The sequence below is a fragment of the Sciurus vulgaris genome, assembly GCF_902686455.1.
Source record: "Sciurus vulgaris genome assembly, chromosome: 13".
Classification (NCBI taxonomy): Eukaryota; Metazoa; Chordata; class Mammalia; order Rodentia; family Sciuridae; genus Sciurus; species Sciurus vulgaris.
The window spans coordinates 26,053,367-26,076,164 of NC_136474.1; the positions used below are offsets into that span (position 1 = coordinate 26,053,367).

General features: G+C 44.6%; 1 protein-coding gene across 1 annotated transcript in view; it reads left to right on the forward strand.

The window, feature by feature from the left end:
- FAM120A (family with sequence similarity 120 member A) overlaps window positions 1-22,798 on the forward strand; it is a 100,595-nt gene that overhangs the window by 47,735 nt on the left and 30,062 nt on the right. Inside the window, exons 6-10 of the mRNA XM_079109218.1 lie at window positions 5,501-5,598; window positions 5,801-6,084; window positions 15,983-16,070; window positions 18,553-18,780; window positions 21,316-21,490. Of these exons, the coding sequence (XP_078965344.1) occupies window positions 5,501-5,598; window positions 5,801-6,084; window positions 15,983-16,070; window positions 18,553-18,780; window positions 21,316-21,490 (873 nt within the window). The remainder of the gene's footprint in view (window positions 1-5,500; window positions 5,599-5,800; window positions 6,085-15,982; window positions 16,071-18,552; window positions 18,781-21,315; window positions 21,491-22,798) is intronic.

The window sequence follows — 22,798 nt, forward strand, 5'->3', positions numbered from 1 at the left end:
TTGGGCCTGTTGAATTTCTGGCTGTCCCTGTGTCCCTAAATACACCATCCTGTCACCTGGCCCTCGGGATAATACTGGATGTCTGATTGGGCAGTTCTGCCCACTTAATACTTCTGTAAGACCTTGAGACCGTTCTTTTCTTTTTGTTGTTGAGGTTGTAGATGGGCGGAATGTGGAATGCCTTCATTTTATTTATTTATTTTTATGTGGTGCTGAGGTTCGATCCTAGTGCCTCACATGCTAGGCAAGCGCTCTGCCACTGAGCCACAGCCCCAGCCCCTTGAGACTGTTTTTGAGCTTTCACTTTTATATATATTTTTCAATCCTTGAGGTTTTCATAGAGTCACACTGGCTCCACAGATCAGTTTGGAGAGAATATTTATATATTATTTAGTATATTGAAGAAAATTTATATTTCTCTTGATTTGAATTGCCTTGAATGTCTTTAGTAAACTTTAATTTTCTTCATAAAGGTAAACTCTTTATCTTTTGTTAGATATATTGCTAAGCATTTTATTGTTGGGTGCTATTAGGTATATCTTAAATTATATTTCAAATTGCTTGTGTATTGATTGCAAACTGCTTTTGCATGTTGATTTTATATTGAACAATTTTGCTCAATACTTAATAATTTTCATAATTGATCTGTAAATTCCTCTAGGTAATTACACTGTCTCTAGTTCAGTGTCTTCCTTCTCCCTCCTTCTGAACCAGGTGTGACTTAGGTCACAATATTTATAGATGGTAGTATAGATGGTGAATAATCTTGTCTATCTCTTGGTCTTAAGGGGAGAGTTCAACCTTTCACCCTGGTAACTTTTAGCATTGTTTCCCCACATTTTCCAGGCTAAGAAAATCTCCTTGCCTGAGAGTTGTGATCTAGGCAGCAGTGTGCTCAGGTGTTCTGGTTGGCAGGGGCAGGGAACTCTTGCCATAGCTGAGCCCAGTCTAGTGAGAGGTAGAGGAACAAGGTGACTTTTCATAAACTATGGGGAGACAGAATGACCATGCATTGAACTTGGGTGTGGAGCTTAGTAGAAAAGATTCGGGGGAGAGAGCTCCCATATTTTTGGTGTGAGCAGTTCAGGTGATTGGTATCCATTGTGAGGTAGAGACTGCTGAAGGAGAAGCAGAGGACAGTTTTGGACGTGAATCTTAATGTACCTTCTAGGATCCTGGTGGAGGTGGCAAATAAGTGTTGAATATATGGGTCTGTGCAGACTGTGGAGTCCTGGGAGGGCACTTCATTGGCCTGTGGTGCTGGTGGAGCCCTGGTGGTGGTATAGAGGATGAGGAGCATCTCAGACTGTGGTCTAGACCAGTATAGGAACACAGGGGCCTGGGGGAGGGCAGACTGAAGAGTGGTGCAGCGGGGTATCCCGAGAAGAGCTTCAGGGTAGGACAGGGTGAGACTGCAGACTGCTAGTTGGGACGTCAGTAGAATAGCCCAGGTCAGACCTTATAGGCACACGCAGCTTCCAGACCTCATGCAGGGACAAGGGGCTCCAGGAGAAATGGTATCTAGCCTTTCTCTTTCTTCAGCACTGAAAGATGTAGAAACGGATGGGAGGGGTGGCAAACACTGGACATCCCAGTCTGCCTCAGTTCATTTCCATAAAAGTGGGGATTTTTAAATGAAAGGGAGACTTGAGCAAGTTTGAATTGCTAAGGGGTCAATTCTTCTTCTGTCCTCCAGAGCCTAGCTTGCCCATCAGCATGGCGGGCAGGCTAGCATGGCAGAACCAGGGCAGAAGTGTGGGGCAGCAAGACTGCTCTTGTATGGAAGAGAAAGATAAGCAAGCAGTACTGATTGAAGTAGTTGCCAGTGGCCACTGAGCACATTCCAGACAGGAGTGGTGCCTGTGCACACGCCAGAGGAGCTCTCTGCCCTCAAGGGCCCGTGTCAGTGCGTAGTCAGTCCTGCTCCAGTTCTGAGGAAGCGCATGCTTCTGCCCACTTGAAATACCCTTCCCTAGTTTAATTTTTAACATTGTTCCCAGTTTTTTCCATGCCACACAGAATGAGCTGCTCACTTACTTATGGCTTGACTTGTCACTTTCTTGGACTGAGCCTTCTCCAAGCTGACCACTCCTCAGGTCCTGCAGCCTTCCGACGGTGGGCCTCTTCTGGATACTGGCCTTGGCCTTCTCCCCTGGTCTGGCCAGCTCTCATGCTTTGGGCAGGCATTGGCTCCCTGGCTCAGCCTCAGCCTCCCTGGGCACTCACCATGTCCTTGTCTTGATTTGGCCTTGGCCTTGGCCTGTCTGGCCAGCCAAGCTCTCCCTGCTCCTTCCGCTGTGCTCCAGGCCCATCCCTGCCTTTCTGGGAAGTATTTATCTGCAGTCTAATGGAACAGATTACAGGAAGGTCTCCTCTCCATAACTTTGTGCCTTCGTTTCCATTGAATATTGGTATTTAATAAATATATCCATTGAAATATGTTTAAAATACTAGAAAGCGTCTGCCTTTTTTTTTTTAATCAAGCATCAAAAACTAGTGTTAGTATATATTGATTTATTTAAACTTTGAATAAAAAATTCTATTGGGGGTAACTCTAGAAAATCATGTCAGCACATGTCCAAGTTATAGAATTTTGTTTTTTAAAAAAACTTACTTTGTTATTGTTTGTTTTGTTTAATGTAACATTTTGTTCAATGTAACATCAAGTTAATAGAAGAGTCTTTGTTATACTGGACCGGAGGGAGTGTAACTGACTACAGTTCTATTTTAACAGAGAGCCAAAGCTGGGCAGCTCTATGTAGGTGTCATGAGTCACCGGAGGAGGTGGGCCTGGAGCCACGCTTAGGAATTGCAGGGAGAGAAGTCTGCCGTGGCTGCTGATTCTCTGTTGCATTCCATGGCAGTCCATAGTATTTAACAAGTGCTTTTAAAGTTATAAAAATACTTTAATATAGTAATTGGACTTTCTTGCTGTGTGTGTGTTATGTGTGTGTTTTTCCCTCCTGTCTTTGCCTGTCTTTGGTCTGCCTACTTTTCTAACAAAAAAGGCCTGTCTCTCTAGCTTGTGTCCGTGAAAGGCAGAGAATAGGGGCCAGCAGCATTGCCTGCACTCGGCCCATTGCATCTTCTGAGAAAGACACTCTTGTCATGGAGAAGGGAGACACTGGTTCTGCTCAGCTGCGCGTGTCGTGGAGAACAAGAACCAATTTAGAAGAAGGCTGCAGGCTTCGGAGGCAGGCCCTGAGAGATGAGGCATTGCTGCAGCTTTCAGGAGAATATAGACAAATCAGTTCACTTATGAGGGACGATGTCATGAGAGAAGTGACTCGCTCTGTGGAGTCAGAGGTTTGTTTGAGGTTACTGATCGCGATGTGATTTTAGAAAATATTTTTTTTCCTCAGAAATCTTTGGTTTTATGCTATAATATTATTTGTTTATTTTAAGGAAAGTTTGTGTTTTTCAGGGTGATTTAGCATGTAGTGACCAAAGTAGAATGACACAAAAATGATCATCTTCTCTTGAAAGTTGTTGCTGTGTTTTTGATGAGTCTAGCCTTGCATTTTTCTCATTGAAAAGTTAGGTGTGGCCCAAGCCTGTAATTCCAGTGACTTAGGAGGCCAAGGCAGAAGAGTCACAAGTTCAAGGCCAGCCTCAGCAACATAGTCAGACCCTAAGCAACTTGGTGAGACCCTGTCTCAAAATAAAATAAAAAGGGCTATGGGTGTGGCTCAGAGGTAAAGCATCTCTGGATTCAGTCCCCAGTACCACAACACATGAACCCACACAACTTTTTTTTTTTTTAAGTTTGGTGTGGAAGATCAGCTATAAGGGATTATATACCAGACCTTTTACAGTGTTGTAAATTACAATATTAGAGCTTGGCTGAATTTTACAGTGTCCTTTGGTTCAAATCTGACTGTGATTTGGAATCACCTGAGAATAAGCCTTTCATAATCAAAGCAAATTTCCACTTGGAGGTGGAAATGAGTGGACTTGCTGCTTGATTAGGAATGCCTCCTTGTGTGCATGTGTGAGTGTGCCCTGTGAGCACACACAGCCTCACTATTCCCAGCTTTTTGTACCAGAGTTTTCTTTGCTGAGTGCAAAGGTGGGAGCTGTGCAGAGATTCTCTCAGTGGACTGAGATCAAAGACCTGTGACATTGCAGACCTTGAGAGCTGCTGGCCCTCAGAGATGGGAACTCCAGCTAGGTGCCGTGTGTGAGGCCAGTGGGTCCTCAGGGTGGAAGGAAGCAGCAACAAAGAGCCCTTGTCTCCTAACCTGTGGACTTGGAGCTCAGGAGACCACGGGTCCGCAGGGTCAGGACAGCGTGTCCAGGACAATGTTCACATCCTGGCTTCGCCATGCTCACATTAGACAGCCTCATAGCTTTGCACTGGAGTTCAGTTTCAGGGAGTGACCTGGGCTCAGGGGACTTCCTGTGTTTATTTACCCGGCAGTAGGCCAGTGGTGCTGTGTGCCATGCTCCTCTTGTCTAGTGCTGTTCACCTCAGCCCTCCTGCTGCTTAAGATGGAAGGTGGCGATCAGGGAGTTTGGATTTATTCTATTTTTAAAGAAAGTAGAGGGGACCGTGACCAACCATGAAGGCCCAGTCGGGGTCTGCTGTGTCTCTTCACAGGCTTTGTTCCTCTGTGTCCCTGGCAGTGTGAGTCTCTGGCCCTCCCCGGCTGGTTGTGTTCCCAGACCCAGGCTCCATTGTAAATCCTGTAGGCACTCAGTACCTGGCTTGTTGAGCACAGAGTCGCAGCTCTGCAGGGCCACATGCTCACCTCAGTGGTATTTTGAGGTGCCTGCGCTGGGGCTGCCTCCCGCATGTCAGTACAGTCCTGGTGCTGTCTTAGGGGAGCCTGAGCTGCGATTTGCCACTTACTAGTTCCTTTCTGTTAGCTGATGTGGCCCTGAACTCCCTCCCTCTTCTCGGACCCCATAGGAAGGAAGTTACCAGGTGTGCCTATCATGGCTTTCTGCTACTATGTTTCAGCCATTCTTCCATGTGGTTTTCTATTCCCAAATAGAATTCTGAAGTACAAGTTAGCATAAGAGAAATGACTAGGAAATGCCACTGTGCATCAGAACATATTTACAAAATTCCCAATCACAGATTCTTTGATTCATGTTACAGTGTGTGACCTTAACATTGGTTTAGCTTAACAATTAATAACAACCCAAAAGTACAGGCATCTACTACCACACATTTTTTATATTTAGAAACTTGTTAGTTAGCTAAGAATTGAATTTATTGTTAAGTGATTGAGACAAAAGTTTCTCTTGCTGTAGAAGTGTAAGGGAAAGTGCTTTGTCCCTGTGATGCCTGTTGGGGCTTCTGGTTCCCATGAGATTATGGCTCAGGAGTTGTGTGTTAAACCTGTTTATAAAGATCTCTGAGAAGTGGGACCACTGGTGTTGGCATCTGAGGCGTGTCAGATGCGAGGGCCGTGGGCTGGCCCCACGGATGTCCTAGGAGATGGCGTTCTGTTCACAGTTGTTTTATTATTTTCCTCCTATATCGATGAAACAGCCAGACCAAATCCGTTTGGAATGCCTGGGATGGTGCCACCTTATGTTCCCCCTCAGATGCTCAACATTCCACAGACTTCTCTGCAAGCAAAGCCCATGGTAAGTCATGCCCTGAGATGGGTGGGGCAGCGGTCCTTCAGCATTTCATTTTAATGAGTGCTAAAATGGTTTCTTAAATTCTTGTAATGATATATGAGATAGGTGCCAGTGTTGTTCAAATTAAAAAATTACCCAGGAGGAGGCAACCCCGACATGCCTGAGCCTAGCCAGCCTCATGCAATGTCCTGTGCCTATGCTTCAGGCCCCACAGGTGCCCAGCCCAGGGGGGGCTCCGGGCCAGGGTCCATACCCATACAGCCTCGCTGAGCCGGCCCTCACTCTGGACACGAGCGGGAAGAACCTGACAGAGCAGAACAACTACAGCAACATTCCTCATGAGGGGAAGCACACGCCGCTGTACGAGCGGTCCTCACCCATCAACCCAGCCCAGAGTGGCAGCCCCAATCACGTGGATTCCGCCTACTTCCCTGGCTCTTCTACATCATCATCATCAGACAACGACGAGGGCAGTGGAGGGGTGACCAAGTGAGTGTGCGTTGCTCACAGAGCACTCCCGGTGCTTGTGACCTGGGGGGCTCCCTCTGCCCGCAGCTGCTCGGGTGTTAACTCAGAGAGGCGGTCCACTGCAGGTAGGTGCTGCACGCTGCGCCCTGGCTGTGGAGGAGAGAGGAAGAGCGGGCCACTGTGAGGTCCAGCCTGCACCACGCCAGCACCAAGGCCCGAGCTGCTGGAAACCTTTTGGGGAGGGGCTGCGCAACATGTAGAACACGGGGTTCATGTGCATCAGCCCCACCATCCCAACAGCTGTAACCTCCGGGTCCCTGGATGGAGGGAGCTCTGAATTCCTCTCCTTCTCCAAACTCAGCAGCTCATAGAACTGTTTTTGAAGTAACACTGTTTGCCCAAGTAAAACCACAGAAAGTTGCCTGGACCAGACTGGGATTCTTCCAGGAGAGGAGTATTGCAAATACATAGTTGGTTAAAATCTGATGGAGGAAATCTTAAATGGCTACTACCCCTTCCCTTAAATTGTCTTATGTTTCAGAAAAAGGTAAGGAAAAAAGAAACAGAAAGTGTCTTTCCTCTGAGTCTTTTTCCTTAGTTTGAACTCTGCTTTGTAGGATGAGTGACCGGGGCTAGTTAATAATAACTTCAGTTTCTAGCAGGGTTGGTGGATGTTGTCTCTAGCTCTGACCTCTGACAGAAGAAATATGAGAACGTTTCCAGTCTTTGAGCAGGTTCTTGCTGATGTGTCCAGTGAAGCAAGTGATGTTTCCTCTCTATCCTGTTCCATGTGTCCACCTGTGAAATGGGAGCAAATGTCTGCTGACCGTGGTGGTGATCAGGACAGGGTTCACTGCTACCTGGGACTGCACATCCTGTCCGTAGCAGAGAAATATAAAATTCATAAGTGGGCATTCCTAAACTCCATATGCATTCCTAAAACTCCAAAATGAAATTAAGGATTGTAATTTAGCATTCCAACTTTTAAATTGGCCTTCCAGTGGGATGATAAATTTAAGACCTTTTGAACCAGAATTTCTTGGTTCGGACCCAGAATCTGCATTTTAAACAAGGACCTCAGTGAGTCTCAGGCTTACCTGGAAGCCCAAGAACAACTGACAAATGGTCTGAGAAGCCTTTCACTGTGTGTTTTCTTTTTTAAAATTTACTTGTGACTGCAAGATCAAAGTATCTGAACAAATTCTGAAACCTTGGCAGAAGGTAAAAAGACAAAAGAAGTGGGCTGGGGATGTAGCTCTGTTGTAGCTTGCTTGCCTAGCATGTGTGAGGCTCTGGGTTCATGTCCCAGGACCCCCCCACCCAAAAAAAGGCACAAGGAGTAAGCTCATACTCAAGAGTCATGTGCTGGTGGCAGAGGTGTGGAAACTAGGTTGAGGTGGTTTGTTGGGCAAGGTGGGTGGTGACCACAGACACAGAGGCTTGTAGGTGAGACCACAGGTGCCAACTGATTTGGCATGTTGCCTTCATAGGGTGAGAGCTGAACTTGGAGCTAAGACATCTGCCTGAGCCTGGCCCCTTTCTATGCATTCAGTTGTTTCCTGTTCATAAAGGTTCTGGTCTCCCTGTGAATTCTTCAAACTCCTGATGCCTTTACCCCAGACATGGCATTTTTACTGCTTTCTGCAGTTGGGGTGTGGACTGCTCAGTCTTGTGGTTGGTGTTTTGCCATCCTCGCAGTGTGAAGTGTCAGGCAGAAGAGAAGGCATGGTGCACACACAGCGTCACATCAGAAGGCTGGACTCGAGACATCCCACTCAGCAGAGATTTGATTTCCTTGAATCCTCTCCATGTTTGCTGTAATACACAAGAGGCTGTGTTAGAAGTGCAAGGAAAGCAGGCAGATGAGAAGGGTGCTCAGATTGAACCTCAGGCCCTTGATTGGGGGCGTGTTTTTCTTATGGCAGGCTCCATGGTAGAACTTAAGTTATGTGTGTGGCAGGGGCTGAGGGGAGTCAGCCTTCGTGGTTTTCAGTGAGGATTCTAGTTTATTGAATGTGTTGTATGTGGTTTATGTGGTGTGTAGTTTGCACAGTTCAGGATTGCATAAGAGAACAGAGAATTGATTTTGTAGTAAAAAAAAAACAAAAACAAAAACCTCAAAAGGCAGTTATAGTGGTGTGTGCCTGTAGTCCCAGCTAGTCAGGAGGCTGAGGCAGGAGAATCACTTGAGCCGAGGAGTTTGAGGCCAGTCTGGGCAATACAATGAAATCCTGTCTAAAGATAAAACAAATAGCCAGGCATGGCGGTGCTTGCCTGTAATCCCAGTAGTTCTGGAAACTGAGGCAGGAGGATCACAAATTCAAAGCCAACCTCGGCAACTTAGTGAGACCCTGTCTCAAAATAAAAAATAAAAAGGGCTTGGGGATGTGGCTCAGTGGTTAAGTACCCCTGGGTTTAATCCCCAGTACCAAAATAATAATAATAAAACATAGATTAACCAAAAAAACTGAGCAGGAATACCAAGTCAGGACTTTAGTTTACTTTTGGTTAGAACTTGAATTAGGACCACAGACCTACTCTGCGCTTTCAGGATGGTGTTGAGGGGAAAGGAAATGATCCTTTACTTGGCCAAGAAATACTTGAACACTTGCTTTTTACAGTGAACAGAACGGTGGGTGTGTTCTGAGGCAGGTCAGTGAAAATGACTCGCGGAGCAGCATGTGGGTCGAGTGTGGGAGGGCAGGGTAGGAGGTTGACAGCTGGTCACCAGGGCTGGGCCTTACACAGCTGGATGCCTTCAGTACCACAGGAAACAGCCACGAGTGTGCTCTACTGGGCCCTGGGCTGGAGAGACCTTTGGGCATGAGTTTATTCTCGACTTTGTGCTGTTTTCCCTTGGGTCAGAAAGTCTCTGGGCAGTTGAACAGTTGAACCTCAGAGCTGTGATCTTAACCCCTTCAGCAGATTGACTGTGGAAATACTTACAAATCTCTAGACCACAAATTAGCCAATGAGAGAGGCCTTCTAGTTGCCTTGCAAGGCCCCTAAGACTGCCTGGGGGCCAAGGGGTGCTCAGTAAATACTGGATGGGACGAGTGTCCAGTAACAGAAAGCAAAGGCCAGTTTCTACAATTCAGAAATATTCCCACAGTACATGTTAAATGATGCCACAAGGAAGCAGTAAGTCAAATTCAGATTGTGGGACAATTTACAAAAGAAATGTCCTAGTTCCCCCAACAGTAAATCCATGGCATTTTTTTTTTAAGGGTGTTGGTGATGGGTGATGGGGACTGTCACAGAATAAAAGAGGCAACCAAGAAAGAAAAGTGCTTCCTACAAATTAAGATAAATGTTTTAAATGGCAAAAGATAGACGCATGCAATTCAGAGGAAATACAGACATCACTAAACACGTAAAAGGATGTTCACCCTCACTAAGAAGATCAAAGGAATGAAACTTAAAACATAAAAAGGTACCTTTTTTAAAACCCATAAAATTGTCAAACATTCGTTCTTAAACTATGGAGGGTGCCGTGGGTGGAGAGGGTGAGATGTGGCTCTCCCAGCAGGGTCCCCTTGCCCCTCAGCCCTTCCCATAGGTGTCTGAGAGCCAGGGGCACCCATCATGGAGATGTGCTCGGTACCTGCAGGAAGGTGGGTGTGGGCCGTGTACACAGGGAGTGTCACCCCATGCTCCAGGAATGTCCTGAGAAAGGGCAGCTGCCCGGGAGGCAGCAGAGTGCAGAGGTCCCAGGTGACCACAGGGCAGACAGCCCTCACTGCCAGGGGCCATCATGACATGCATTGGGCAGTCCCTGTGCTATCCCTTTGCTTCCCTTTATGTTTTAAAGTCTCGTTCAGCATTTCAGGTTCTTCAGTTGGCTGTTTCCAGGTTCTGTCAAGTGGAAGTCATGACAGTTAGGCCAGGGGCTCAGAGCATGGGAGCTATCCTGCCACACAGCTGTTGCTGGAGGTGTTTGTCCAGCAGAGACTAGAGATGAGCCGTGTGGCGTGCCTGTGGAATGCCCAACCTGGGTCTAACTGGAACTTCTACTGTGTGCTGTTTGTCCCAAGAGGAAAATGTGCCTTTGGACATGATCAGACCAGCCAGTTACCTAGGCCCATGGCAGTTAGTTTAGCAGTAGAATAAGAAAGAAATATGTTGCTCTCTCACTGAATAATTTTCCCTGTTCTTTTTGTCAGAGTAGCATCTGTACACACTTCTTCTATTCTGGTTAAAATTTTTAAATTAAGGTGATGGTCTTGTTTTTCTTCCCTATTTGGCCTCTGTCAGACTTAGTAGTCCTGTTATGGTTGAGTCCTTTTGGAGGTGCTTATTTTATATTATTTTTGTAGATTTATTTGGGCTTATGGAATTTGAATAAAAATGAAGTTGCAAAATTTTTAATTCTGTTTTACATCCTTCTTTTAAAATTATCATCGTGATACAAAGTTATATAGAATTGAAACATTGGAAGATACAGTAGAGAATCTTCCATATCCCACATCTGGAGAGGTGACTCTCTTCAAGGTATTAGTGAATTTGTGCATCTTATATTTCTCTACATACACTGAAATGGAGTTTTTATAAGACTGAGGTCTTATCTTAGGGATAGCACTTGCCCTTTTCCCTTTTCTTCCTTCTTCTATATTTCATACACTTATGTGAATTTATAAGTTTACTTACTTTTAAGGGTAAATATGTATGTTACATCTGATATTGCCTCAATGTTTTTGCATGTTATTGCTGACATTTTTAAGTGGATAGATGAAAGTTCTATTCAGAGAGAGGACATTTCAACTTTGTGACTTTATTTGTATAGGGTTGTTTCATTTTCTCATCCCTGGTATGTGTGCCTGAAGTGGAGAGGAGGGAGCCAGTGTAGCAGAGCGTCTTGGCATCACACTGTTGGTTTTGGGTTTGGCTTGCATGGTGGCATCTCCTGTGTACACTTTGCACATACTCACAACACATAGCTCATTGTGCATGACCCCTGTAAGTCCACCTCCAGGCTGTGGAGGATGAGTTGGGAAGGCAGGCTGCTTGGTGTCAGTGTCCAGGGCCCTGGGGAGCCTCTGTACCCGAGTAGTGTCAAGGGCTGGCCCCCTGGTCTGTGGTTATGTGGCTTCGTACTCCAGTGCACTCCCATGTCGATGGGAGTCTACAGAATTGTTTGTGAATTATGCAAACTGATGAGTGTGCATAATAAATGGCAGCTGTCACTATTATTTTAAAGTTAACTATTGAAACAATATAAAACCAAAATATTTGCAACTCTGTGGAACTGCAGATTGTTCTGAATATCATGGTCTTTTCCTGGAAGGGGCTTCTTAATGTATCATTGTATCATTTTACAGATAATAAACCATTTTATTTATTTTTAAAAGCCCAAAATATTGATTGTTTTTTAATGTATTATAGTTGAAGAATTTTCATTTTGTTAGCTTTGACATGACATCCCAGGAAGTATGCTCTTGAGGTCTTTTTTCCTTTAAGGGGGTCCAGATAATTTTCTTCCACTTTGAGTCCTTTAGAAACCTTGTGGTCTACAAAGAGAATTACACGTTTCCCTGCTTTGGGATCTGGGGCCCCCAGAGGCCAGGGCCTGAGGGAGTGGCTTACAATGAGCAGCTATGGGCTTTTCTTTCAAATTGTTGGGCTATTGTGTTGGACAGATTTCTGTTTTGACTTTTTAACACATGGTGACCTTTCTACTATCCTCTCATATAAACTGTTTTGAATTTTGGCAAAAATTAGTTTTGATCTGTGCAGTGAGAGGGCCTGTGTGTGTTCTAGACACCCACTCCCCTCTAAGGCATTTCTATTAATTCGTCACAGCAGCCAACATTGGCTCACAGTTAGGCACCTTTGGACCCTCGCTCACGGTCTATAAGGGGCAGCACTGTGACCACACACTTCCCTGATGCCAGTGAGAAAAGGAGTGTGAGCCATGTCTCACCGTTGCCTGGGGAAGCGCTCTCTCTGTTTTCTGGTTATGTGCTGTTCAACCCTGTTCCATGGAGAAGACTGAGCACAGGGACAATAGCATAATTAGGGACAAGGGGAGTTGTAGGTGTCTGCATGCACAGATCACTTTGCAGGCTTCCTGGTCATCAAGGTTCTGAAGGATGACACCTGACCAGACTAGGCCTCGAAGGAGAACCCTGAATGCCAGTGGAGTGAGGCCAGGCCCTCCTGGCTCGTGCCTTGGGGCCCTCGCCCTCCTGCCGCACAGGTCCCAAAGGCTTCTCTCCCTTCTTCCAGCCCTGTTGAATTAGGGAGCAGATAGCCCTGAAAACACTTATCAAAAGTCAGCCTTGCTAGTTTGACCACATATGACTTTACACACACACACACACTCCCAGGTATTTCTACTGTGGATTGTCTTTTACTTTCCTAAATTTAATATTTCTAATCATTGGTATGATTTGCCTTTGCTCTTCCTGTTGGTGGAGTCAGGTCCTACTCCATGTTCTGCTCCTTCTCGTCTCCCTAACATCATACTCTGGGGCAGCAGAGTAGGCACACCAGCTCATTTGCTCCTGGCACCACTGCCCTGCTGTCTAGGGAAATGTGGGGAGGGGATCTTGCAGGGACTAGAGCAGTTTGCTACCTCTGACATGCTTTCGTGCAGAAGCATCCTCAAATGTCCCTAGTGAAGCAAGACCTCGTGGCAGCTTTCTGACAACCTGCAAGGCCCACCCTGCCCTGCTGGACTCTGCTATGTGTGGTCAGGTTGCCAAAGTCCACGTGGTCTTTTCTGTTGCTCACCTGCGGTGTCTTTTTGAGTGTGCGCAGCTCCATCCACAGCCAACTCTCCTGAGGTTGCGTGTGGCACAGTTTGAAATAATGGATCTCCTTTGAGTCCAGTACCTTTTCGTATGTGCATGCCTCAATTAGTTCCCTTCTTGCTGAGCCTAACTTATCACCAAACGTTTTTACTGTGGGGATGTAGATGCGGGTCCAAGGGAGCCACCCTCTGGATGTAACCCAGCACTGCACTTCCTCTTCCCCTGGGGTGGAACAGGAAGAGGTGAAACATCTGATTTAAGTACAGTTTTAAGATGTTATCAGTTGTGTAAGATGAAATATAAATGTATAAGGAAGAATTCTGAAGTCTGACCCATCTGTTCTTCCAATTATGGCATTTGGCACATTCATATACTGTTGTCTTAAGTTGTGCAGCAGTAGTCATCCTACTGAAGTATATTGGGCTTCTTTGAAGATTAGCTGTTCTCAGCTGGGCGCGGTGGCTCAGGCCTAAAATCCCAGTGGCTCAGGAGGCCAAAGCAGGAGGATTGAGAGTGCAAAGCCAACCTCAGCAACTTAGTGAGGCCCTAAGCAACTCAGCAAGATCCTGTCTTTAAATAAAATATAAAAGGAGCCGGGAGTGTGACTCAGTGGTTAAGTGCCTCTGGGTCCAATCCCAGGTACCAAAAAAAAGATTGGCTGTTGTCAAGACAAGAGGCTTTTTGGGAAAAATTTTAGATTTTACAGTATGTTCATTAGAAGGTTCTGTGAGCATCTAGATGACATTATTTTCAGTTTGATCACCTATGTAGAACACTAAGACTGGCAAGTATAGGTTCTGTGGGGTCTCTGGTGGTATGGCAGTGGGTCTGGGTTCCAGGGTCAGTAGAAGAGTGAGGCACAAAATTGTGGTGGTCAAGGCAATTTTTTCTCACTGGTTCTCACGATGACACCAGAAAGATTTCAGACATGTCACTCAGAGTAGTAAGCATGAGTTTACTGAAGGGGGTAGGAAAAAGGGAAAAGGGAACACCCTCAGTGGGGAGGGTGGGTCATCTCAGAGAGGAGGATGTTCTTTCTCCTGCCTTGCCCTCCAGTTTTTTGTGGGAGTCCCAGGGAAGTTTCCAAAGAGTCTTGTCCAGATCCGTCTCTTGACTTTTGCCTGATAACAAGTCCCCACTGTGCAGGACAACTCTAAGTCACTTTGGCCCATGCCAACTGGTTCTAATTGGAATCTGTTCTCACAGCATTTATGGTTGGGGGAGGTATCCTTGTCTCCCTGAATTCTGGGATGTGATTTGGGTAAACGTCACATAAGTCCCCACTTTTGGCATTTTGGGCCTACGTTTCTCCTGCAGATAACAGGTTTTTTCCTGAGGAATGTAACCTCTCCTGTTGACTTTAGCCAGGCAGGGCTGCAGGTAAATTGCTTTTTTTAAAAGAAAGCTTGTCGGGATCAGCTAATTATTCCTTAACCCCATGTTCCCACTGCTCTGTCACCATCACTCTCCTGACTGGTGCTTCCCTGATGCACAGCCTTCCCTGTCCTCTGTCTGGAGTTCCTGATCCTGGGGGTGCTAGTTTCCTGTGTGTTCAGTGAACATGCATAGCAGTTAGAGAATCTTGGCTGTTCTTACATCATATATGCCGCAGTCATCACATACTTTAGGTGTACAGCTTGATTAAGTGACTTATCCCCCCAGTGTCCCCATCGCACATACCATAGCAGTTATCAAGCTGCCACTTCTGACTCCCACCCAGATAGCACACACTCAGCCAGACGTTGACAGGGATCTGCTTCCAGAGCATTGTCCAGGCCTCATCATGTCGGCCATTAGAGCTGCTTCCTCTCCTCTTTGCTTTTTGATGTCCTGAACCCTCACTCTCCAGGGATGCTTGCCCTGGTTTTGATGCCTCCTGGCCATTGCCAGGGGTCCTCTCATTTCTTAAGTTGTACCTGAGTTCGTAGCAACCTTGCACAGAGCAGTGGTTTCCCTTGAGACTCTGGGAACCTGGACATGAGGAGCAATCTTCTTGTGTCAGGTATGTGGTGTCCTTGACTAGAAGGGCTTGTTGTGTGAGTGGGATTGAGGAGCTGGAATGAGACTCTGGGGTGTCATCTTGTGTCTTATGGGACAGTGCTCTTGGCTTAAGATGGAGGGACAGTCTTCTCATCTGTTCTCTTTTCATACCTTCATTTAAAAACTAGGACTAAAATGAAGTTGGTTAGAAGATGGGAGAATTAATGGATATTAAAATCTGTCCATTTGTCATGCAGGTCAGTTAGAAAGATAAGCCAGGTCTGTGTCCCATGTTGGCACGCCCTGTGGCCAGCACTGTTTTCATGTGGTCCTTTGGGCGCTTAGGCCTGCCACAGAGGACCAAGTGCAGGGTCCTCTAGAGTTGCCCTGGCCATCCCCACCTGGTGTCACCTGTCTGCTGGTTTCTAGTGTGGGCTTGTACCCTGCCCATCCTGCTCAAGGTTCCTCAGGTACCTGTAACCTATAGGATGAAGCTTTTTACTTTGCTGGGGTCCATGGCAAACCACTCCACCAACACCGTGGTCCATAAGCACAAGTCAACAAAGAACTGAGAATGACACTTACCTGATACCTTCTGATCTGTTCCATTTGCATTTTTTAACATGCTCATTCAACCCACTGCGTTGTTTTTCCAGACTATCATGGGGTCACAGCAGGTTTCGCAGATGCTGATGGAGATGGCTTAGCTGGGCCTGCCCCATCTCTTTCCCTACCAGGTTTTTTTTTTGCTACTTTGCCAAATGAAACCGTTCCTCAAATAAGTTTCCATTAACTCTCCGTTCTCTGCTCACCAAGTCCATCATCTTCTCTTTCCTGTCTTCTTCTTTCCCTGTCTTCCTGATGGTCCACTTGGCATCTTCCCCAGCCTTGACCACTGAGTAGACTGGATGGCCCTACGTGTGTATCACCACCTTACACCTATTTATTAGTTTTGCCAGGAACATTGAATCTTATGCTGCCTGATTGTTGTCACTTAAATGATGTGATTTCTTATCTCCCCTTGACAACAGAAAGCTCTAGAGAATATTTCTGGGGTGGAGTAAAGCATGGGAAGAAGTATTGTTATTATTAAAAGTCTGCAGACTTAGTTTGGGTCCTCTTGTCATCATGAACTTGTTTGGATAGTGGTTCACAGTAATCAGTGATGGTGTTCATTTTGCATTCAGCCACATCAGTGGGAACAAGATTGGCTGGGAGAAGACCGGAAGCCACACGGAACCTCAGACACGGGGAGACCCAGGAGACCAAGCAAAGGTACAAAGTCTTTGCCTTCTGTTCTCTAAATTCTGACTCTAGGTATGTTGTCTGAGTGGTCAATTTTAAGAAAAATCCTTCCTTTTAAACATGTCATCTGGCACAGAGAGGGGAGAGGAAGTAGTTGTTGAGAGCTGCCCCCAGCCTGTCTGTCTCAGCAAGGCAGGGGTACCCAGTGCACCTCTCTGCTCTGGGGCAAAGTGCCTGAACCTGTCTGAGTTGCCTCTCTTGGGGGATTTCTGTGAGACCCAACTGTGAAAGCACCAGGAATGTGTTCATTACAAATGGAAATAACCGCCACGTACACACATCTGTAATCCCAGAGATTTGGGAGACTGAGTCAGGGGGATTGCAAGTTCCAGGCCAGCCTTAGCAACTTAGTGATGCCCTAAACAACTTTTTTTTTTTTTTTTTTTCTGGTACCAGATTAAACCCAGAGGTACTTAACTACTGAACCACATCCCCAACCCTTTTTAAAAAACATTTTACTCAGAGACAGGGTCTCACTGAGTTGCTTAGCACCTCACTTTTGCTGAGGCTGACTTTGAACTCCTGATCCTCCTGCTTCAGCCTCCCAAGCGACTAGGATTACAGGTGTGTGCCACTGCACCCAGTGCCCTAAGCAACTTAATGTGACCCTGTCTCAAAATAAAAAATAAGGAAAAATAAAAAGGACTGGGGCTGGGGTTGTGACTCAGTGGTGGAGCGCTCGCCTAGCATGTGTGAGGCCCTGGGTTCCATCCTCAGCACCACATTAAATAAACAAACAGACAAACAAACAAACAAATAGATAAATAAAGTTATATTTTAAAAAGCTTAAACAATAAATGAATCTTTAAAGGTGGGGGGTTGCTGGAGATGTGACTCAATAGTTAAGTGCCCTGGGTTCAATCCCTGGTTGCCCCCTGCCCCACAAAAGGAAATAAACCAAATTCCACTTCTCCCTTCTTATGTATTTCTACTTGTTCATAATGATCTCTAGAAATATATTTTTAATTTGCAAAGTCACCTGTCACCTGTGGGCCCTGAGAAGGAGCAGAACACCTGCTGGAAGAGGGTTGGTTTATATATAGGGTCATCTGACTATCAGACATTCATCTGAAACTCAGCTGTTACATAGTCTCGCTGTTGAATGATTGTCCTACAAATAAGTAACAAAAATTCATGCTAGATACCTGTTATTTTCAAAGCACCTTCCAAAGCACTTTGAGTTGCTTCTGTATTTTTATGGAAGAGGGAGAATGTAGAAACAACTTATGAATTATCCATGAGTTAGTCTTTTTAAGACTACTTTTGGCACTTGTATATTAAAGTGCAAAATTAAGCACTTAATTGCATACCATTGTAAAGACATTTTGTTCCAAAACAGAAGAATGTATGCCTTTAGGGTGGCACTAAATCAAGCAATAAGCAATTCGCATTTCCAACTTTTATTCTGATCAGGAAAAGTTTATTGTACAAATAATAATTGCTCTTGGGCAACTTATTCAGAAGATTCAGATTATGCCAAAGCATCTCCTGCCTCTCTTCTGCACCACCACGTGGCACTAATCCAGCGATGTGTTAATCATTTGGGGTCTCAGTGTTTCCTTTCTGTGCACACATCCCAGGTTTTGGTGGGTGGTTGTTACAAATTAGGCATTTTCCACCTAACAATAGATCTGAGCCATTCATTGTGTTTGATAGGATTAGCTTGGGTTTGTTTTGTTTCTGCTTTAATTTTTGCCTTTATGTAATTGAGTTGGGGGTTTTTTTCTCTCTCTCTCTCTCTCTTTTTCCCTGGGGTCTTGCTGTATTGTCCAGGCTTACCCCAAATTCCTGGGCTCAAGCGATCCTCCTGCCTCAGCCTCTGGAGTAGCTGGAACTACAGGCTTGTGCCACCACACCCAGCAGGATTTTGTTCTTTAAATACCAGCTGTGGCAGTGAAGAGCAAGACTTGAGTCGGGCCTGGATATGAATCCAGTTCTGAGTTGTTGTTTGCATAATGGTGGTCAGATTGGGTAGCCTCTCAGAGTGTTAGTGTCTTGATTTATAGAAATACTAGCAAGATCTCAAGGAAAGCAAGAACATGGAAGACTGGGCTGTGTGGTGATGGTGAGTGAGAGCTGAGCGAGGTAGTGAAGCATCGTCGAGCTGGAGGTCCCAAGGGACAAGAGCAGCATGTCGGGAGCAGTATCTTCCCCAGTCGAGCCTCCAGGCCTCCACCCAACGCAGACGCATGTGGGACACAGAGGAGCCGGGAGCACAGGACTCTCCTCTGTGGACGGCAATGTTAATGGCATTTCTGTGTTCGAGGCAGTCCAAGGAGGGGATTAGATCAGAGCTTTCTCTGGTTGCTCTGTCCCTAGTGGCACTAGACCTGGTCTCTCCAGATAGGACTCTGTGCCCTCCACGGATGTCAGGTGGACAGGCACCTGGAACACTTGAGAGTGGAGATGTGACACGAACTTGTTTTTCTCCCTCCTGTCCTTTGCCCTGTAGGCAGAAGGTTCCTCCACTGCCTCTTCAGGAAGCCAGCTGGTGGAAGGCAAAGGGAGCCAGATGGGCACAGTCCAGCCAATCCCGTGCCTCCTGTCGATGCCCACCAGGAACCACATGGACATCACCACACCTCCCCTGCCCCCCATCGCACCTGAGGTGCTAAGAGTGGCCGAGCACAGGCACAAGAAGGGGCTGATGTACCCCTACATCTTCCACGTCCTGACGAAGGTATTATCCAGGGGCCCTGGAGTGATTCCCTTTATTTGACAGGTGTTTTGTCCTTTTTTCGTTTTGTGAATCATTTTTCTATCGTAGTAAAATATTTGAAATCAGAGTTTACTTTCTCCTTTCTAAGCATTAAAGAAAAGCTGAAATTTTATTCCTGAATGTACAATTTAGAAATACCTTGCAAAAAGTCTTACTTTCTTCGACTTAGTTTAAAATATTTTTGAAATTTCTAATGAAATAATGACACATTACAGTGTTTTATAACTTGTAATTTTATTCTTCTGATTTCAACTTCAGATTTTCTGCCATGTTTGTGCTGTAATGTCAGATTTAATTCTGATGTGTAAGATACAATATCTAAGTTCTTTTTCGTTTGTCCTTAGAAAGTAATGTTTCCCCTTTTGAGTAGCTGGTAATACTTCATGTATTTTGACTTGTTCATCTACTTCATTGAGTGCAAATTTAATCATGCTAATAGCATTGTTGGATATAGGATCTTGTTACCAGATGCATAGTCAGAAAAATGCAGTAATCTTTTTACCCAGCGTCATTATTTCACTTTACTAATATCTTTCCAAATGTATTCTTAAATATGTGCATATGGTGTGGCATTCTTTTTTAATCTTGGTGTCTCCAGTGTATCTATGTGTATTTAAATTTCCTCAGTGATCTGTAGTCTTTATGTTGGCATTTATAATCATGGGCCCACAGTTTAACAAGCTACTTCAGTGACCAGAGTTACCATGCAGAATTGGTTTGTTACTATCATGTATTATTTACGTGCTTTCCTTAATACTTGTGCTACTATATAGTAAGGCTTTTCTGCTTTTTGCAATCCATCTGTGGTTTGTAAAATGGAGTCGATAAGTTTAAAAGACTCCTATTCCACAGCACTCATGAGGTGTAAACTGTTGGTTGACTAATCCGAATATTGCTTACTTGTGTAAATTAAAGAACATGAATATTTAGCTAGTAATATTTACTCAACTCTTTTATTTTTTAGTTGTAACTGCCTCCAAATCTCATCTTACTATTTGATATTAATATGCTATCACTTCAACATTGTGGTTGTAAAGTAAATATTATTTTGGGGTTCAGTGTAAACTAGAAAGGATAAGTGAAAAGTTACTTTGTGAAAAGGATTTTGCTAAATAGGCTTAAGGGACCAAAATTATGGGAAATAGCATGTAAAAAGATGGCACACTTTCCCTGTGGGACTCTTTGAGATGTAGGGTACCCTGGAGTCATCTGCTGCACCCACCCTGCCAATTCTGATTCCTGTCCCCAACAGCTGGTTAGGTCTACATGCAGGATGCAGGCTATAGTTGACACTCTTTGGTGTTACAAATTTCAAGGGGGAAATGTTGACGTAATAACTCTGAGAAAAGTAAACCTGTCTTTTCAGAGTTTAGAATGTTCAACTTTTAAAATATCTTAGGGAATAGTTAGGTTATAATGCATACTATTTCCTATGCACTGAATAGCTCTGGTATTAAATTGTCCAGGCTGACATGTACTTACATGAAGCCTCACAGTAATGCAGAGAATTGTCAAAACTTCATAATACTGAGAGAAAATCCCTAGATGAGAGTGTTACTGGATGAATGAATGTGAGAGTATTGGAGAAGGGATGACCAGTTTTGAGATTAAATTTCTATGACAGAAAAATGTTACAAAATTACTAAGTAAATAAATTTAACAGATATTGAAGATCACAAATGTATTTTAACGTTATGAATATACATAAATACAATTTCTCCACAAAATATTCTGAGGTGCATTTTGATGCCTTAAAATACCCAAGACAGTACCATAGAATTTTGGAACAATCTGGATTGCTGAAGGCCAACACAGTTGGGTCCTTTGCCTCTGGGAGGCATGTTCTTGAGTCACATGATTGGCTGGAACTTGAACGAGGTGGGATGTTTTGATCCTTTTCCGTAGTAGCTGCTCATGGCCTTGCCCACAATGAGATGTTCGTTGAGCACGTACCACACTAAGGCAGAAACCTAGTACATATGTAAAATGGAGCGTTCTCTTAGGTAGATTATTTTTAATATGTGGTCATTTTTAGTGAAAGAACCTGACTAAAAAAAATCTGACCGTTTCATTTTCAGAATACTGAATTCCTTGTATTGCATCAGGTCTTTGAAAATTATAAATTTTATTACATAGGACCATCTTGATCCCTTAAATAAAAAAGTTTCAAGTTCTCAACATTTTCTATTCTATTTGTTGTCTGGCTTGATCTGTTTAGCTTGTTTCAAAGACTTGGAATTTTCTTCTTCTTTTCTTTAGTTCTTGATTTTGGATTAAGAATAAAGTAATGTAGGGTCTATTTTGAGGCTTTGAGCATACATTTAGACACAAGACTGCCAAATGAACTCTATACATCTTGGTGTAAGCCAGTTAAGCCATTGATTTGGAATAGAATTGCAATGTCATTAATGGAGATAATACAGTATGTTTCTGTGAGTTGATTGTAAATTCATCATGAAAAATGTGCAATATTATTCTGCTTTCTTCCATGCAAAGGGTGAAATCAAAATTGCTGTTTCTATTGAAGATGAAGCCAACAAAGACCTGCCTCCGGCCGCCCTGCTCTATAGGCCAGTTCGTCAGTATGTTTACGGAGTCCTGTTTAGTTTGGCAGAAAGCAGAAAGAAAACTGAGAGACTTGCTTTTAGAAAGAACAGACTTCCACCAGAATGTATGTACTGTAACAATCCATTGTTTGTTTTCCTCGGTACCTCGTAATCTCTTGTGCATTTTCTAAAGCCTTAGAAGAATCCTGACTGAGTTGACCCAAGAGTCTGCGTGTACAGGAGGTGGGCCAGGCCGTCCACAGGGCGGTAGGCCAGGGTAGAGCCCTCAGGACAGGAGGAGAAGCCAGACTTTCCTCAGTAATGTTCCAGTAATGGTGCTTATTCAGTAAAATAATAAAACAGCAGGTTTACACTTTAAACTGAATGTTGATCTGAAAGCACTCTTAAATGGCCGTCACTCTCTGTAATTACCCGTCTTAGTAACTGGGACGCTTGTGTGTCTGTGCTGTGGTGTTGACAAGGTGCAGATCTGCTCTCTCCAGCAGTCCAGCGTCTGGAGCCAGGTCCTTCAGGGCTCTGCATCCATGGCAGAGGTTGTGGGACTTGAGTGGGTCATCACAGGATTGTACTGGTTTACCTTGGAGTCTTCTGAAAAGTATCATTTGAAATATTGATCAGAGTTGAGGTCAAAAGCATTTTTTTTCCTCTGCTAGTGGGCCTGTGTCATATTTTGGAAAAACAGGTCCTTTCTACTCTCAGTAATTTGATCTACTGATGTAAACAATATAAAAACCAGTGTACATTTACTAGGAAATAGAAAAGATCCCCAAAACATGCAGTCTAAAATAAGAATATTTTAAGTTTTGGAAACTGAATTACTACATCATTCTTTTTTAAAGGAAAAATATTTGGTTGCAGAGTTCCTGCTGGGTGGTGGAGAAATGCAGGCCTCATTAGGGGTGAAGCTCATGGTCAGCCCTGACTGTGGTTCTGAGTTTCAGAACTTGGTTTAAAGTTCAGTAGATTCTTAAATTTTCCGTTTGCAGTTTCTGTGCCAGAATGGTGATCCGTAAGGCTTTAGACAAAGCACCTCTCAACTGCCCTTCCTTGGAGGTGTTTGCACTGGGAACCACTGCTGAGTTGCTTGCATTACCATAGCTGATCGAAGGTGAGGCCAGACCCACAGGGTCCCTGCCTTCCACCCTCTGTCCTCAATGGCTGGGAACACCAAGTGTTGGAAATGACATCTTCTCAGAGATGTGGGCACTCTTACATGTACATGTTCTCATTCTTTCCTCATATCATGATTCATTCACTCACAAAAAAAATGGCATTTCTCATTTTGTAGCCCGACTTGTGCTGGTGGCTGGTGATGCCTAGCCTTCCATCCTGGGAAGGAGTGCTTTGTGGTAGAAGGTGTTTGGTCCATTTGTTTAAGGGTTCCAAACCTCAACTTAACTTTCCACAGCAGG